This window comes from Onychomys torridus, chromosome 20 (assembly GCF_903995425.1).
Source record: "Onychomys torridus chromosome 20, mOncTor1.1, whole genome shotgun sequence".
NCBI lineage: Eukaryota > Metazoa > Chordata > Mammalia > Rodentia > Cricetidae > Onychomys > Onychomys torridus.
The window spans coordinates 7,209,526-7,228,915 of NC_050462.1; the positions used below are offsets into that span (position 1 = coordinate 7,209,526).

The 19,390-nt window shown below is 47.4% G+C and overlaps 1 protein-coding gene across 1 annotated transcript in view; it reads left to right on the forward strand.

Moving 5' to 3' along the window:
* LOC118570839 (tetratricopeptide repeat protein 41-like) overlaps positions 1 to 19,390 on the forward strand; it is a 59,207-nt gene that overhangs the window by 16,984 nt on the left and 22,833 nt on the right. The window contains exons 4-9 of the mRNA XM_036169489.1: positions 413 to 627; positions 6,075 to 6,235; positions 7,445 to 7,886; positions 10,190 to 10,429; positions 13,283 to 13,481; positions 14,801 to 14,979. Of these exons, the coding sequence (XP_036025382.1) occupies positions 413 to 627; positions 6,075 to 6,235; positions 7,445 to 7,886; positions 10,190 to 10,429; positions 13,283 to 13,481; positions 14,801 to 14,979 (1,436 nt within the window). The remainder of the gene's footprint in view (positions 1 to 412; positions 628 to 6,074; positions 6,236 to 7,444; positions 7,887 to 10,189; positions 10,430 to 13,282; positions 13,482 to 14,800; positions 14,980 to 19,390) is intronic.

Here is a 19,390-nt window from a genome sequence, read left to right on the forward strand (position 1 = left end):
ATGGGTGCTCCTGTTCTTCATTCTCTTCCAATGTGGCTTACGTCACCAAGGATAGCCTGGTGGCAGTGAGGTGGGCAGAGTAACAGATAGATAGGACAGTGGGCTGGGGTAGTGACCTTTTCCTCCCTAGGCCTTGAGCCCTTGACCATACTTGAAGTTCATGTCAGACAGTCCCTAGGGTCTGTCTAGCCAGAGGGACCTTCCAAAGCAACTCCAGTTCTACTCTCCTAATCTCATGTCTTACGAAGCCGCAGCTCCAAGGAGGAATGGTTTCTCTGAAGCCAGCCAAAGCCTACTAACTTAGGCCAGAGCTTTGTATCTCTTAGAGGGAAGATGTACCCACGAAAATGTCTTCTCTCCTTCTCCTTCTTGGTGAATAGTCATGCCTACCACTTTCCCTTCTATATTTCAGAATTAATGCTCTTCCGACTTATAAGTCTATTTTGCTCTTGTCTGGAGAACGCGGTTGTGGGAAGTCTACTCTGATCGCCAGCTGGGTCAATTATTTCAAAAGCAAACATCCCGGGGTGCTGATGATCCCGTACTTTGTGGGAAGCACCTGCGAAAGCAGCGACATCATGTCGGTGATCCACTACTTCATCATGGAGCTGCAGCACCGAGCCCACGGTAATGGAGCCAGCCTAGAGGCGAGATGCGACGCAAGCCCCTCTGCTGCCTTTCTGCACTGCACTTTCACTTTTTAAAAAATAATTTATTTACTGTTATCTTATGTGCATTGGCATTTTGCCTGCATGTATGTTGGTGTGAGGGTGTCAGGTCCCTTGAAACTGGAGTTACAGAGAGTTGTGAGCTACCATGTGGGTGCTGGGAATTGAACCCAGGTCCTCTAGAAGAGCAGCCAGTGCTCTTAACCACTGAGCCACCTCTTCAATCCCACTTTTACTTTTTATGAATCCCAATATGACTGCTTTAAACACCTCAGGTCACTTGTCAAACAAAAACCAAAAAGTTCTTAAGACCAGAAAAAAATGGTTTTGATATAAGCGTGAATCTTAATATAAAAAGAAAAATCATTAAAAATGTGTTTTTTCCCATGAAAAATAAAATCATGACTCAAAGGATAATTAACATAAACATTTTTCAAAGTACCAGCTGAATCAGAAACGAGCAGTTCTTGGGGTGGGTGTGATGGTTCACCCCCTTTATCCCAGCACTTGGGAGGCAGGGGCAAGCGAATCTCTATGAGTTCGAGGCCAGCCTGGGCTACCAAGTGAGTTCCAGGAAAGGCGCAAAGCTACACAGAGAAACCCTGTCTGGAAAAACCAAAAAAAAAAAAAAAACAACCAAAAAACAAAAAATAAAACAAAAAAAAAAGAAAGAAAGAAAGAAAGAGAAAGACTCAAACAGTTCTTGCCCCCGTCCTTGGGGCTGGCATTCTCTTGTTTGGATGTGAATCCCTATGGCCTCACCCCCAGACCCTGCTTCTCCCTTCCTAGAACTTCTCTGGTTCTTTGCAGGGAATAGTCTATGAGGTGTCTCTTGATCGAGTAACAAGCATTCCTCCCCATGGTGCCTGGAGGAAACCTTTCCACACAGGGGCTGTGCCTGAAAGGTCTAACTCCTCTGCCTTGGGCTAGAGCGGCGGTTCTCAACCTTCCTCATGCTGTGACCCTTCAACACAGTTCCTCAAGTTGTGGTGAAACCCCAACCATAAAATTATTTTCATCGCTACTTCATAACTATGATTTTGCTACTGTTATGAATTGTAGTGTAAATATCTGATATGCAGGAGATCTGATATGTGACCCCTGTGAAAGGGTCGACCGCCCAAAGGGGTCTCGATTCACATATTGGGAGCTGCTGGGATAGAGGAAGAGTGGAAAAGACATGCCTGTCCCTTCAAACCAGGGACTGTTCTTCCCACCTCCATTTTTTTGTAAGAAGTTGGCCACATAAGATACCTAGAGGGTTTGGAAGGGATGGTGCTGCCGGACAGATAACCTTCTACTCTAACCTAACCTACACTCTTGGGGAACATTTCACTGTCAACAGAGGCTAACCATACAGAAATCAGAAGAAAGAACATTCCAGGCAAAGGGGAACGCTAACATAATGCCAGACAACAATGGATGGCATGGTCTCACAGACAAAGCAGGGAGTGAGGGGCTACTTTGTTTGGGAGGGAGCTGTGTAGGGCAGAATATCAGGTATGGATCCTGTTACATGTAGCCAGAGGCCAGTGGAGGGATTTAACACACACACACACACACACACACACACACACGACTTGAGGCCAGCTTGCAGACGGGGAAGGACACCCATTGTAGGTTGTTGACATGGTCCCAGCAAGACGACCAGCATGTGGGTTGAGGGCAGCAGCAGTGGAGAAGGGCTGTGTGTGGTTTGGTTGGATGTGGGTTGAAAAGGAAAGGGGGGACACGGAGGTGAATTCCTGTTCCTGGGCTGTAGGAAAGGGCTGCTCACTCAGACAGGAAGTGCTAGTGGGGCAGGGAAGCAGGTTTGGAGGAAGTCAGGGTTCTGCTTCGGACGTGTGGTATTTGAGATACAAGGTGTGTTGTGCCTGCAGGGATGGCAGCCATGTGGGAAGGGGGTGCTGTGCTGGGCTTCATTCTGTCCTGGGAGCCTGAGAACCTGTATTCAAACCCGTGTCTATGACTTGCTAGTCATATGACCTTGGGTAAATTATTTTAATTTCTGTGGCTTGGTTCCTAGTTGGTTTTGTTTGTTTTGATTTTTTTTTTTTTTTTTTTTTTGAGACAGATCTTATGTAGTTCAGAGGGATCTCAAATTTGTTGTGTAGGCAAGGATGGCCCTGAACTCCCACCTCTACTTCCCAAGTATTCCGATCACAAGCCTGCCATACCTAGCTTTGTTTCTCTATTTATAAAATATGGATATAAAAGGAAAAGTACCTTTTAGGCATATAAGAGGACTAGCTAGGAAAAGACACAAAAGACAAAGGCATTCAGTGTGGTGTGACCCTGGCATACAATAACCTTAGTGGTTACCATTGTTCTGGATCTGCCAAGGAGGAACGGATTCATATGTGTCTGACTTTGCCTGCTGGTGACAGTTCATCTCTTGTCATCCACCTGTGTGGTCTTTGAGGTTCTGAGTAAATCTGAGGTTGCTCACAGTGACTTGGGATGTGTTCATACAATTCATGCAGGGCAGGGCAGGTATCTGCGCGCCTGGTGGGTTTCTGTGAACGTGCAGGGTGAGTTCTCTTTGGTTGCACTTCCTGGGTCTGGAAAGCAGGTAAAATCAGAATCAGCAGAAGCAGGTGTGACTGTCTCTGTAGGCTCCTAGGCCTGTTCTGGCACATCCCCTAGGTGCTCACTTGGGCTAGGCCGCTGATGATGTAAGCTTGGCTGAACACACCCAATTATGATTTTATTCCCAAAGTGAGTTGTTATTTTAATGAGTGTGTCTTGGGGCTCAGGAAGCTCCTAATAAAAACAGCTGCTGCCTTTCAAGCAAGCAGCTTTTTAATCTGGCAGTGGTGGGACAAATTCAGGAAAGCCTGCGAATACCAGACAGCTCTCCATGGGAGAGCGCTTCTCCTTGTTCCCGGTGCAGGCACAGAAAGGGAGGCTTTGGGCTTGACCCAAAGATGAAGCCTGTGAAGGATTGACAGTGGAACCTGGCAGCCTGCTGCTACTGTTATTTGGCCGCTGTTGTTATTTGTTGATGGGATTAGTGTTCCACCCTAGTCAGAGAAAGAAGCTGTGGGGTGCACTATTAAGGGAAACAAGACACTCCCACCCACTTTCTAGGTTAAGGAGGTGAGAGGCTGCTACAGGGGCGTCTGCGGTCGCCACCACAGCCTGATTGGGTCAGGGCTGCCGTGCTGCCCAGCGCAGCTGGTTTCCGGGATAAGGTGGATGTGGGTGCAGGGGGCAGAAATGCCGCTGGGAGAACACAGGTGCACACCGCACACTCAGCTACTTTGTGGCCCATTTTCCTGTGGCCCACCTCTATTCTCTGCATCTGCAAGCCTTTCTCTGTGAGATGTGAGCGGGGACTTCCTCTCTGGGACACCAAATACCATATGTGACCTATTGCTGCTTTTCTGGCCCCAGCCTCTGCCTTCCAGGACAAAGTCCCTGATGGAGGAGAACTGCCACTATCAGACTCCCTTGATATCCTGTCCCCTCCCCTGCCTTGCTAGCAGCTGGTGTCCCTTCTGTGACATGCTCTGCAAAGTCAAGCTTTTTCTTGACGCAGTCCCTCTCCACCATGTTCCGTGGTATCATGTGGGGCAGCCCCAGGAGGCAAGTTGTACCGATTAAAGACTCCCTAAGCACCAGGCATTGTGTCCAGGCCTTCATCAGCACCTGGTCCGGGCCTTGAACCGACGACCACACTAGCTTCCTGACAAGGAGACTGAGCCTCAGAGGGGCAGAGTGGAATAGTCTACTCCAGCTCTTGCTGCCTTTAAACCTCTCAGCACTGCGCTGTGGAGCCTCCTCGAGGCAGCGAAGGAAAACCTCAGCCTGTGGAAGATTTCCTTCTTGGTCTTCACCAGCACTGGCTCTCGGGAGAACCTGCCTGTGGGTTGACGATGTGGAATACGTGAGCAGACAGCCGCAGCTTTGTGGCCTGCTTCGTGCCCTGGGCCAAGATCACTTCCTAGCCTGGCTTCTTGTCCTTTCCTCCAAACATTTGGTTTCTTTGGAGGAGACCCATCGCTTCAAGGTTCCTTTGCTTCTCTCAGTTTTCTCTGGTGGCGAAATGTTTCTTAGTCTTTAAGCCTCTGTTCATGGGCCTGCCCTCTGTGAGCGGGCTGATGGGCAGCGCTCCCTGACTGACGGCCAGTGTAGCCCCAGGCCCGTGTGGTGGTGCTGTCTGTGGATGTGAGCTTCTCCTTCTTGGCTCCCCAGGTGACTTACAAAGGACCCAGTGTTTTAGTGTGTTTTAGTGATTGTCTCCCTCTCCAAGCCCTCAGAGTTCAGAGGTTATGTCTATTCTCCTGGCATTGATATACCTAGTGCCTGGCACAGGCGTAGAAGATTCCTGGCAAATCTGTGCCAAATGATGACCTCCACATACACAAGGACACACATGAGCATGTACACACACACAGAGCAACCAAGTCTGCCTATTAGTAAGTCATTAAGTGGGATTTAAACATTTGAGATATTAACATTTAAATCAGAGCTTCAATAGAGGCAGATTGGCTCTTTCCAAACAAAGGGAAATGTTTAGGATCTTTTCCCAATATTATCAATACTATCCTTATCTTTAACATCATTGTAGCTGAAGTTTTCTCTGGTCCTGCCCAGCCCCACGGATCCCCCAGCTGCTTATAAAAGAATCACTCAGAGCTTACATTAATTAAAACTGCTGAGCCATTAGCTCAGGCTTACCACTGACTAGCTCTTACATCTAAACTCAGCCCATTTCTGTTCATCTGTATGTCACCACGTTTTCTGTGGCTTTACCTGTGTGCCATTACATGCTGCTCCCTGGATGGCGGTATGGCGTCTCCTTCCTCAGCCTTACTGTTCCCAGCATGCCAATCAGCTTTTTATTCATCAACCAATCAGAGCAACACATTCACAGCATACTAAGCATCCCACCGCACATCATTTTAAGAACAAATAGTTATGTCCACTAGACTGTCTTTTACTGGAACATTCTTCATTGTGATGCTTTCGCATCAACTGCCATAGCCTTGGGACTCCTGGGGAGGTGTGGGTAGGAGGGCCCCCAGAGCTCATTGGTCAGCTCCAGTTTCAGATAGAGACCCTGTCTCAAAAACTAAGGTGGAGAGTGGTGGAGGGGGACACCAGACATTTACCCTGACCTACACACACACACACACACACACACACACACGAAACATGTGTAAACACCATACATAATATTTTTACATGAAATCCTGAAACTGTTGGAGACATCTGGTGACAAATACCATTAGCTCTTTGGGCCTGAATGTCTCGAGGAAGTCAGCCAAGCATGCACATGCGTGTGTCAGCTGCACAACTGTGGGTAGCCCTCCTTTCCCACCCCCCCCCCACCCCAGCCCATCAGCACATCTTAGCAGTGACTGGAACATCCTCACCTAATTTGAAATTTCTGTATTGTAGGTCCCCAGATTGAAATGGATTTTCTTAATGAAGACTCAAGTGTATTGGTCTTTTCGCTTCTTGTAGAAGTGTTCATGGCCTTCATCAGCCTAAAGCCATGTGTACTTGTACTAGATGGGATTGAAGAGTTGATTGGCATTTATGGGATTTCAGGTCAGAAGGTAACATCTTTTAAAAATAACATTTATTTTATGAAAAAAGGAAGACCCCATTATTTAGGTGTATATAATACATTTCTATTGTGTTGTGTTTCTAGGTGTGCCCATCATTGATTTTAATTGTTACTTTGTGTTTTATTAGACAAATATTTACATGGCATTTACCATGGGCTGGGTACCAGCTTTGAATGTATCAACATATTCTTTTTGTCTCAGAATCAAAGGTCTAGAATGTACACAGATGTTCAAAAAGAGACTATTCATCATCGTTAGTTGGACAGAGGGCAAACAGATGCTAGGTGTTGTCTAAGGTCCAAAGATAATTAAGTGGTGGGATCAGAATTCAGACACAGGGAGCCAGTGAGATGGCTCAGTGGTAGAGATGCCCACTGCCATGGCTGACAACCTTAGTTCAATACCTATATCATAGGAGAGAACTGATTCCCAAAAGTTGTCCTCTGACCTCTACACATGTGCCCCAGCACCTGCCTACACACACACACACACACACACACACACACACACACACACATGCACACACAAGTGCACACAAAAATAAAGAAATGAAAAGGTAATTAAAAATTTGTAACAATAATCAAGAAAAGATCATATTAGGTGTTCAACTCAAGATAGTTTTACTGCAGAAAGTACCAATTCTTTACCATAACACAAGGTCTTACTTTATTAAGTGGTTCAATTTGCCTTTTATTAGATTTCCTCTGATTATCACTGCAGATTAGTCTTCAGAAGTATGAGATTTTTATTAAATTGTTTGTAGGAATCTGTTTTCTTTTTTAAAAAAGATTCGTTTATTTATTTTATGTATATGATACTCTATCTGCATGTATGACTTTATGCCAGAAGAAGGTATCAGATCCCACTATAGATGGTTGTAAGCCACCATGTAGTTGCTGGGAATTGAACTCAGGACCTCTGAAAGAGCAGCCAGTGCTCTTAACCACTGAGCCATCTCTCCAGCCCAGGAATCTGTTTTTAAGAGTCCAGATTTGCATTATTAGATCCATCATATATGCATCAGTCAACAGGTTTCATTCTGTGCAAATTTGCATTTCTCCCTACCAAATGGCTTCTTATCCAAGTTACTGTTAGTGGCCATAACCCACACGTATCCTATACTCCACCTACTCTAAGTCTGAAAACCATCTGCAAAGTCATTTTAAGGTCTTTGAGGTTTTCAAATGTCTCCACCAGGCAAAAGACTTCTCGTGGCTGCCGTGTTCACTCCCTCCTCATTGTAAATTCATTCTGAGCACCGTCTCCTCCAGTCTGTCATGCAAGTCACTGTGTGCTCGCCCGGATGTGAGGACTCTGGAGCTCTCAGGCATGGGGGATGAAGACACAAAGTTCAGCATCTTCAGACAGCATCTTTCCACTCCTGACAAAGAGCGCTTTGGGCAGAGCAAACCCATTTTGAGGAAAAAGCCAAACCTGACCCCTCTGAAGCTGGCAATCATCGCCAGCGAGCTGCAGGAGTGCAGGATCTACCGTAACGAGTTCCAGTGTCTAAGGGAGTACTTAGAGACGGCCTCTGTCCAGGAGCTCTGGGAGTTGATTCTGAAGCGCTGGGTTGAAGATTATGGTTGGAATTTGAAGCATAAAGAGACAAATCCAGATGCTGTGGCTTCAGGAAAAGGTTTGGGCAGTATTGACATCTTGGTGGGAGTCCACGGGGACAAAGGTCTGTGGTGTAGGCTTACTCAGGAGAAGGGTCTGGGGAGGGAACTGTCAGAGGAAAGACAGGACTTCATTAGATTTGACTTCCAGATCAAAAACAATTAATATCTTAGGGGAGGAATATAAAAAGAGGAGAACAGTATTCTGGGGCTGGAGAAGTACCTCAGCAGTCCAGAGTGCTTCTTGCTCTTACAGAGGACCTGAGTTTGGTTCCCAGCACCCACGTCAGATGACTCACAGCTACCTCTAACTCCATTTCCTGAAGACCTGATGCCTTCTGGTCTCTGAAGGCACCTGCATTCCCACGGTGCACATAAACTCATGCAGACACGAATAAATAAAAAAATAAATCTTTAAATAAGAATATTCTGATAGAAATATGTCTCTGATATTGCATGAGATGCAGTTAATCACTACTTGGATTCTAGAAAAAAACAAGTAATTCTCAGAATAAATATGTCCCAAATATTGCATGGGGGTATATTTGTACTAAAAGTTAGTTTATCTGAAATTCATATTTAACTGGGTATCTCATCTTGTTATGGCTAAATTTGATGACTTTGTCTAGAGAGATGTGTGTTGACGATAAAGAGAACTGTATTAGGCACAAATTTGAAATTTTTCAGGGCTCTGAAAAGCGTACTTGTATTATTTCTATAACTCAGTATACACCTCTGTTTGATCCCACGGTTCTACTTTGGCACAATCCTATCCAGTGAGTTAGGTATATTCTCCGTGTTTCCAGCCAGTGGGGCCTCTTAAGTCAGGCCAGGATTCGGATACTTTCCGAGTTTCTCTTGGATGGAGCGTTGGTGCAGGGGTGTCTTTGGCTGCCATCTGTTCCTGCACAGTCTCCCGGTGTGGTAGCTGATCCCAGATGAACTGCAGTCCTCCAAGTGTCCCTCCCTCCTTTGGTGGCTCCTTTTAGGAGCAGTTTGCCAGCTTTTCTTGGTTGTTGAGTCTCTGCTGCCCCCTGCTGGCACAATCCCTCACCCTCGCTTTAACCCGGCTTTTGTTTTTGAGACAGGCTTTCTATATGTAGTTCTGGCTGGCCTAGAACTTGCTATGTAGACCAGGCTGGACTTCAATTCATGGAGCGCCACCTGCTTTTGCCTCTCAAGTGCTGGGGACTGAAAGTGTGTGCTACCACACCTCGCTCCCCTGGCTTCTTGAATCCTGATTTCCTCATCATCTCTCTCCTAGGTCTTTCTCAGTTCTGCTCTTTTCTTCCTAGGTAGGGAAAAAACAAATAGCATTGTTAGCTCGTCCCTGAATCTATTGTTTGCGGTTTTTTGGAGCTGAGGATCGAACCCAGGGCCTTACGTTTGCTAGGCAAGCGCTCTACCACTGAGCTAAATCCCCAGCCCCCCAAATCAGGCTTTTGAAAGTCTTTATTCTCTCAAGCCACTGTCTGTGCTGTAGGCCTGTGAAGTCTGCTTTGAAACATGCTTTCCCCATTCTGTTTCTGCTGCATCAGCCTTCTCTTCAGGCCATGGAACCTAGACTGGAACAGAACTGGAGAGGTGGATGAGGAGCACAGGATGCATCGATCACTTGCGTTTCTATCAAGAAAATGGGTTTCAGGTTTACTGTACTGTCCCCTACCTCCGCAGAGGTGGAAGTGGGGCTCCCTAGAAGAGCCACACAGGCCATCTGACCCATTCCATGCATCTGCCTCCCCAGGACTGCACAGTAAAGCCCAGGGCTTCTTCCCCCAGGGACTGTAGCCTCCCCAGTGCAGGCCAGCAATCCTGTCTGGTCCAGGGAGCTCCGCCACAGATCTAGGAAGAGCTTGGCTAAGTTCAGTCAAGTTCAGGGGAAGCTTCATCAGCTGGGCTTCAGATCTGCCTTCACCTGGAGACGGCAGGTGATACGGGTCCCCTCAATCCATGAAAGGTCACAGTGGATCATAGTGCTTTGTTTCTCTGTGATCTGATCTCACTCTAGCTGGCAGATCAGAAAGCCAGCGACAGGACAGAAGCTGAAGGGGCCCTTCAGTGGTGCTCATGGGTGTGAAGGAAACACTTCTACAGGACAAGCACCAGCACTGGAACCGGCACCACTGGGCAGCATGCTCAGCAGAGTGACCGGACTTTGGGTGCCTTTTGGTCACCCACTCACTCCTCTCTAAGTCTGGGCCCATTACAGTGCTGACCTCGGTTGAGGGGGAGAAGCTGGTTACTGGCGTAGGGGAGCCCACTCCCACTGACTCCCACTGACTCCCGCTCTCATGCTTCGGTCCCCGCTCTCGCCGCCGCACAGGGCTGAGTGGCTGGGTGGCAGACGCGCTGTGCATGCTGTGCATCTCACACTGCGGGCTTGCCGAAGACGAGCTGCTCCACCTCTTGGACATGCTGGGCTACAGGAACAACCAGAAAGTGACCAGCGTGCACTGGGCGGCCTTCCGCAACGCCACCAAGCACTGGATCCAGGAGAAGCCCGACGGCCTCCTCTGCTTCCGACACCAGTCCCTACGGAACGCGGTGGAGCACAAGGTGCTGGGTGAGGAGTTGAGTCTGCGAAAATGTTTTGGGGCTAAAGGGAGGGAGAGAGGAAACCTGTGTGGGACTCCTCCAGCGTAAATATGCAGGACAACATCCCAGAAGTTAAAGGAGACCTGCCTTCAGTGGCTGAGCACTCCAGGGGCTATTCCCTCCGGGAGTAGACTGAGGCTATCCTAGCTCCTTCCTCAAAATGATTTCTTTGAAAATTGTGGGTGATGACTTCAGTGTCTTACAGAACTGATAGGATCTTATGCAAAGTGCCTAACTCCTTTGAACTGTTTCTCACTTTCAAAATAAGGCCATCGATGATATTTACCTTGAGAGTCATGGGAGCCTGTGTAAATACAGCATCCCATCTGTTACCCAGGCATCTCCGTGGCAGCCATTTGAATGACAGTTCCCTGGTACCTTTGCGGTTGGGTCTGTTTGGCCATGCAACATTCAAGATGATGCTCCTCTGGCATCTCCCAATCTGGACTAGAGTTTTAGGCCCCAACCTGGAGACAGACACAACGAACTTGTTCTCTCAAGCCACTGAGATTAGAGGTTGTCCGGGTAGTGTATTCTAGCTTACCCTGAGCTGCTCACCCTAGCTCATGAGTGTTCAGGCCAGCCTGTCTGTCAGTGAGAGCTGTGCTGCAGTGCGTAAGCACAGGTTAGACCTTTCCTCACATCCCGTATGAGCTCTCTTTTTTAAGTAGCTTTATTTGTCCTATGAAGATTCATAGCCTTATCTTCCTCATGAGACTAATTTGTAAAAAGATAAAATGAAATGTGCTGTTATCTCCAACATCCTGTAACCTCCTCCTTTTTCATGGGTGCTGGACATCGAATCCAGGGCCCGTGTGTGCTAAGCACATACTCTACAGTGAACTACACCCTGGCCCAAAATGTCGGTAATGGTGGCCTTTGTCTTTAACACTTCCAGGTTTGGGACTCAGGATGTTATTTGTCCTATTTATTTTTTATTTTTCTCTCTCTCACTTCCAACTTTACTTTCTCTCTCTCTCTCTCTCTCTCTCTCTCTCTCTCTCTCTCGTTTTTGTTTTTCAAGACAGAGTTTCTCTGTGTAGTTTTGGTGCCTCTCCCAAGTGCTGGGTGGGATTAAAGGCGTATGCCACCACCACCACCAGGTCTACCTTACTTTTTCAATTTCTGCACCATCCACAGAATTGCCTTCAGTGTACAGTGAGGGAGGAGTTTCCTTTCTCTTTCATGGGTCTCATGTACATTGCCGCCAGAGCATATGAACACACGTTTGACAAAATAGCACAAACTCTCTCCAAATGTGTCTGTGACTTGGAAATCACTTCAGCACAAATGCAGAAGGTTAAACACTCGGTTCTTCTTGGTTACAGTTTTTATGATAACATGGGCTTGGTGTGCCATCTAGTGTGTGTGCCATCCAGCTTTTAAGAAAATGTGTCAAGGAAACATGTAAAAATACTTCCAATATTTTGATTTTCAAGAACAGACCTCAGCCGGGTGGTGGTGGCACATGCCTTTAATCCCAGCACTTGGGAGGCAGAGCCAGGTGGATCTCTGTGAGTTCGAGGCCAGCCTGGTCTACAGAGCAAGATCCAGGACAGGCACCAAAACTACACAAAGAAACCATGCCTCAAAGAAACAAAAACAAAAAAAAACAAACAAATAAACAAAAAGAATAGACATCCTCAGGCTCTGATTAAGCAAAACTCTGAGCTGTTGAGAGGTTTGTTTCTGAGTGCCACAGTCTGTCAGGACCATTTCCCTTTGGGGGTGAAGACACAAACTCCTGGCTTTAGTACCATGTTCCCATTTGCATGCTCAGTGACCATAGGGCCCTTAGGAGATCCAGGAAGAGGCATTGGGTCTCCAGAGTACTCCCCCTGACATGCTAGAGAGTGCTTATTTAGGCCGCAGCCACAGTGTGTACTAAAACTAGAAAAGTGGACTGGAGAGATGGCTTAGGGATTAAGAGCTGTGGTTGCTCTTCCAGAGGTCCTTGGTTTGGACTCCCAGCAGACACATGGCAGGTAACAGCTGTGGTATCTCCAGTTCAAGGGGATCTGGTGCCCCTTTCTGACCTACATGCACTGCATGCATGTGGTATACAAGTATACATGCAGGTGAAACATCTGTACACATAAAATAAAAATAAATGAATAATATCTTAATATCTCTAACTACCCTTCTGTTCCTTCTACACTGTCCTATTTCTTGAAACAAACAAACAAAAAGAAAATAGAAAGGTAGTTGAAAGTGTTTCCTTGTGGAAGCCGGGGAGGGAAACTCAGCGTGAAATATACATACATTCACCCCTAATCATAACTATATATACTTTCTGGAGAAACTCAGACTGTTGCATAAGATACTTTTTTGGGGGGTCATGTATATGTGCATTTGTAGCTGCATGTCTGCATGGGTGTGTGTGCATGTGTGTGTGCAGGTATGCATGCATGTGTGTGCATGTGTGTAGAGACCACAGGGTGACATGAGATATCTTCTTTAACTTCTTCTCATATTATATATTAAGGCAGGGTCTCTCACTTAAACCCACAGCTCATGGATCTGGCTAGCTTAGCTAGCAGACCAACTAGCCTGCTCCAGGAATCCCCTTCCTCTTCCTCCTTAGTGCTGTGATTACAGGTGAGCCATCACCTCTGCCTGGTGTTTATATGGGTTCTGCAGACCCCAACTCTAGGCCTCATTTTTGTTCAGCAAGAACTTTGCTACTGGGCCATTTCCCCAGCCCTGTATAAGCCAGTCTCCAAGATACTTTGACTTTTCCTCCCTTAATCACAGCATCGGAGTTGTCATATTTTTGTGATAGTATTTTCATACTGTGAGGCTGCGATTGGTTTTGAAATAGGTGTAATCACTCCGGTCAGAGAGAGCAGTCCGAACATGTCTCAGAACACCGTGAATCACAAGAAGGCACGTTTCCACCAGGTCTTGATGAGGTACTTCCAGCGGCAAACCATTTTCTGGAGAGTGTATCAGGAGCTGCCGTGGCACATGAAGATGAGCAGGTGTTGGGAAGGCCTGTGCAGCTTTGTCACGAGCCCTAGGTAAGTCCTGCTAGCTTCATAGGGAATGTCCACGTCGCAGTAGCTACCTGGGTTCTCTGGGCAAAACGTTCATTTATTGATGTGTGGACCTTACTGTGGAGTCCCCTTGCATGGTGGGTGGATCCCCATGCTATTTGATCTCTCCGTCACTACAGCATGCTCCTCTTCTACTCCATATGCATCCCTCCAGACATGGTGGAGACGAGGCTGTGCTGTGGCTGGCTGGACGCTCGTCCTGGCTTTTCTTGCTCCACCCTTCTGCTGTCCTTTCTTTTCTTTCCAGGCTCCCTTCCTTCACTCTCATGCATTAACTCAGTCAGTTTGTTGAGGTCTCACCTGCCTCTGGCCTGTGGCGCTGCAGGAGCCCTTGACGAAGACACAGCCCTAAGTTCTCGCTTTCCATGTATGTGGGAGGGGGAGATGTGGACCGTGCTTTCTGTGAAGCGGCAGGCAGAGGAGCTGGAGAGGCAGAGGAGCTGGAGGGGCCCCGTTGTCTGGGAGGTAGCGCTGAGGAGCCTGTCCAGAGAACCGGCTCTGGCTACGGAAGAGTAAAGGCTCGTATTTCCCTGGTGACAACGAAAGCTTCAGGAAGTGTATGGGCCTGGCCCTCCTACGAAGCTCTGGGAGTAGGAGGGAAGAGAGGGCAGGAAGAATGTAAGAACCAAGGATGGGGCATGGGTGGCCAGAACACATCCGGGTGTGATGTAGTCAGTGTACTTACCCACTCACTGCACTGTGGTTATCTGCACAAGACTGGGCCCTTCAACATTCCGTCATGGACAGGGCAGGGACCCATAAGGTCCTTTCCCTCCACGAGGCTCTTGGCAGTCAATGGCTGTTGGGAGGGGGGTGTCATTTTTCAGTGGTATAGTCATTGATGAGGTGCCCATGCCCATGCCCGCCACATGTGTTTATGGGAGCAACCCTAATTAAATTCTGTGGGACACACACAGACACACACAGACACAGACACAGACACAGACACACAGACACACACACACACACACACACACACACACACACACACACACAGGTGTTTGTGAGTATAGCTCGGTAGAATGTTTACCTAGCCAGGACTCTTCATCATAGACAAGGCGCTGAGTTTGGTTGCTTAAACTGGGCATGGTGGCACATATATGTAATCCCAGCACTTGGGAGATTGAGGCAAGAAGATCAGAAGTTGAAGGTCGTCCTTGATCTGGAATATATGAGATCCTGCTTTGAGGGGTGGGGAGGGTAAGGCTAGCCTAGTGAAACGTGGGAAGGAAAGAATAGCTTCCTTCAAAGTCTGAGCACTAAAATGATTATGTGTCCCATAGCATCACAGATTTCATATCAAAAATCCATAACCCGAGTTTGTGGACCAGGCTGCACCTTGTCCACTACTGGGATGTGCTGCTGGAGGCTGGCTATGACGTATCTGAGTCTTTTCTGCTCTGTGTTGCCAAGATAGAAGCAGAACAGTGCCAGAAAGTAAAGAAGCGACCCACGATCTCAGGTATGCTAGTCACAGTGCTGCTGTCCACGCTCTCAGGTACACCAGCCACAGTGCTGCTGACCACGTCCTCAGGTACACCAGCCACAGTGCTGCTGTCCACCTCCTCAGGTACACCAGCCATAGTGCTGCTGACCACGTCCTCAGGTACACCAGCCACGGTGCTGCTGTCCACGCCCTCAGGTACACCAGCCACAGTGCTGCTGACCACGTCCTCAGGTGCACCAGCCACAGTGCTGCTGTCCACGTCCTCAGGTACACCAGCCACAGTGCTGCTGACCACCTCCTCAGGTACACCAGCCATAGTGCTGCTGAATCTCTCTTTCTGGGATAGAAAATATTCCAAAGTCAATGCTCTTCTGTGTCCTCCCCCAAGTTCCAGTCTATCGGCCTCTCTGAATACTCCTCACAGGTTAAGGCAAGAATTTCAGCAAACAACGAGTCAGGATAAGGGGCTAATGTTGAAATGGCTTCCCTTTCTCTTCTCTCTGTGGCAGTTTTCTGTAGTTTTGTCTTAGCATTCTTTTCTCCCTGTACTTCCTCAAGGCCCACCCCTCAGGCCTTGCTCAGCTCCATCTTCAGCGCTCACCTCCTTGTGAAGGGCCAGAGTCCATCTGCTTCTCATGATACTGTTAGCATTTCTTTGTTCTGTTTTCTTTAGTACAGGGAAGTCAACCAGAGCCTTGAGCATGCCAGGCAAGCACTTCATCCCCCAACTACAGCTTCACCTCCAGTATTAGGGTTGTTTCCCAATCAGTAGCTTTCCTGAGTGACCTTTGTCAGCATCAAAACCACAGCTCTCATTCAAAGGAATCAGAGTTTGCTCTGGAGCCATTTTGAATGACCATGGCCGAGAACACAGATTTAGGTTACTCCAAATTCCATGTTCCAACACAGAAGCAGTTTCATGAAGCCTCTATAGTTTTACAGAACAAAGAAAGTCATAAATCAAGGGAAGTTTAAAATGCATTGGTGAAAACATCAGAGAGGTGGGTACAATGAGATGGAGGAGCTCTTCTGTAGACCCAAGATGCTATTGGATGAGGTTCTCAGCTCTTGGATTGGTAGCAGCTAGTTTCTGCTACGATAATAGCTTCTAAGAGGTTTTATTTGTCATCACAAGGTGTTAGTTCGGCATAGAGTGGCTGTCCCAGAAGGCTAACACTAGCCCTAGATAAAGTAATTAGTCCTGAACCTGCAAAATTCCAATCTCTCCACTGTCCCGAAATTCCAGTTGGTCCATCAGTCTCTGTGGGCATAGACTCCTTCCAGGAGTTTTACATTCACAGCCAGGCACAGCTTCTTTTTAGGAATTCTTATTCACAGCATCAAACATTCAAATCTGAACCATTGACAGGCATCTGGACCTTCTCATCTCCTTGGAATGTAAAATCCCCACATCCTGCCGCTGTTCCTCCTCACCTGTTGCCTGTTGTAAACAGCTGTTGTGGCTCTGAGGCGTCTCCATTTCCCGTCTCCACTCTGGTTCTTCTAACCTCAAGTCCTTTTGCTTTGCTGTGCTGATGACTCTGGACAAATAGCTTTGACTTTAGCCCTCTGCATCTCTGTCTCCATGACTACGTTTGTGCTTTTGCCCTCTGACCTGAAGTACGTTAACTGTCAGCTACTCTGCAGTCCTGGGGGATGCAGTCTGCTTTCTCAGACCCTAGAACCCTGCGTGACACACAGTAGGTCCTCAGCACATGTTTACCCTGTGCATGACTGTGAAAGCAAGAGCATGCAGGGCACAGTGGCCCCAACACAAGGAAAACCACCGATGAGGAATAAGCAGTCATTTGTGACACTACATTAGAGCCAGTCACCTGAAATAAACAAATATGTAAAAAACCTAGAACAGCAGTTCTCAACCTGTGGGCCACAACCCCTTGGGGTCACATCGGATCTCCTGCATATCAGATATTTACATTATGATTCATAACAGTATCAAATTACAGTTATAAAGTGGCAACAAAATAATTTTACGGTTGGGGGTCACCAGGACATGAAGGACCACATTAGGAAGGCTGCGAACCACTGCCCTGGAGCATATGAAGAGAGGCAGACCAGTGCCAATGCTGTCACACCACGAGTCAAAGATTTTATATACTTTCATTTGTAGGTAACTACATACAAACACAAGTTCATTTTTATGGCTTTGCCTTTTTGTAGCACGTCTGCATGTGCTAGGCAAATGTTCTATCACTATGCTACATGCTCAACCTTTTTTTCAAACATAATTTTTATTGATTCTTTGGGAATTTCACTGATGCACCCCAATCCTGCTTATTTCCTAGCCCCTCCATATCTACTCCTAAACCCTGTAGTGTCCCTCAGGAAAGCAAATTAAAAAACGTTAATTAAAAACAAAACAAACAAACAAAACCCAACTTTGCTCCTCCATCTTTCTGACCTCTCCAACACCTCTTCATTCATCTTAGTGGCATTGGGAGCTGTAGTGTGTCACACAGTAGGCCCTTTTGGCCACTCAGCTTTACTTCCAAATACTCATTACAGTGAGTGGTTGGTCTGGCTCCTGGTACACGATCAATACTGAACTCTCTCCGAAACTCCTCGAGGATATCCTGCTGTTGCCCTGAGTCATGGAGATTCAGCGGCTACAGTTGCTACAGTTCCACAGGACCAGTCCCTCCACACACTCTGGCAGGCCACAGATGGGGTAGATGCTGGGGTGGGCCAACTCAAAGCCCTGGATGTGGGTCCGAATGGTATTTGATTTGGTCAGTCCAGGCAGTTGGGACTGCCCCCTCAGGCAAGGGGTAGAACCAGCTCTTCTGTTCTCAGGTCATCAGGGCCAGCCCTCCTAAGCTCATGGTGAGGGGTGGGGCCATCTCTCCCGAAAGTGGAGCCAGCTCTCCTCTGAGGGGCAGGGTCAGCTCTCCCAGGCCAACAAAGGTGGTACTGGCTCAGCACAGCCCTGGGATTTCAACACCCATGGTTCCCATGGCCCCCTGAGGTAACAGGAACCAACATCACAGACATCAACTCTGACCCTGGCTGCTGTAGGCCACTGACCCAGACATGGCCCGAGGCAGCAGCTCGGGCCTGGATGTCACCATGGCCCCAGTGGCAATGCAGGTCACCCAGATCAGTATGGTCCCAGACATCACCATGGCAAGTAGGCCACCTACAGGAGCCTGTTCCTCACCTCCTCTGCTTCTTCAGTTCTGCCTTTTTCCACAGCACGTGAACCTGTCCATTTCTCTCTTTCCCATTTCTCCACCATAACGGTGCCTACCTGCCAGGTGCCACAAGGCCTGTGGGTGTCTTCAGCCAGGCCAGGCTGTGAGGACCCAGGCAAGCCTGTGGGGGTCTTCAGCCAGTCCACATGCCTAACCTTTTTATTTTGAGACAAGGTCTCATGAAGTTGCCCAGGTTGTCCTTGAACTCCCCCAGTGTCCCCACTGACCTTGAACTTGTGACTTTCCCAACTCAGCCTTCTCTGTGTGTGTGTGGGTGGGGGAGGAGGTTTACAAGTCTGCCTGTGTTCTTCAGGCCTGGCTGACATTTCTAACATTTTTCTTTCTGTTTAATCTAGCAATTCTTGATAGTTGTAACAGAGGGAAGACTTGTGTAAGAAACATTAACTTAAAAGCTGGGCAATGGTGGCGCATGCCTTTAATCCCAGCACTCAGGAAGCAGAGGCAGGCGGATCTCTGTGAGTTTGAGGCCAGCTGTTTTAAGGAGCGAGTTCCAGAACAGGCTCCAAAGCTACACAGAGTAACCTAACCCTGTCTCAAAAAACCGAAAAAGAAAAAAAAAAAAAAAAAAAAAAAAGAAAGAAAAGGAAAAAAAGAAACATTAACTTGTTTTTCTTTTTTTCCTGAAAAAAAAAAAAAATCAATCCAAAACACAAATTATAACAATACATGGATTGAGCTTGTCTTAGTTGGGCTGTCTATTGCTGTAAAGAGACACCATGACAACTCTTATAAGGAAAACATTTAATTGAGGTGGCTTGCTTAGTTTCAGAGGCTCAGTCCATTACCATCATGGCAGGGAACATGGCAGCGTGCAGGCAGACATGGTGCTGGCTACATCTTGATCAGAAGGCAACAGGAAGTGGACTCACACATTGGGTGGTACCTTGAGCATGAAACCTCAAAGTCTGCCCCGACAAAGACATTTCCTCTACAAAGGTCACACCTACTTCAGTGAAGCCACACCTCCTAATAGTTCTACTCCCTATGAGCTTATGGGGCCAGTTCCATTGAAACTGCCTCAGAGCTGTATAGTTGTATAATATCATTATAGACTTTTATGGTGTCATTTAAAGTATTTGCCAATATTTGCAATAAAATATGCTGGTGTCTTGAACAAGAAGTTGAAGCCAGATATGATGGTATGTGTCTACAGTCCCAGCACTTTGGAGGCAAAGGTAGAGGATTGTGATTTC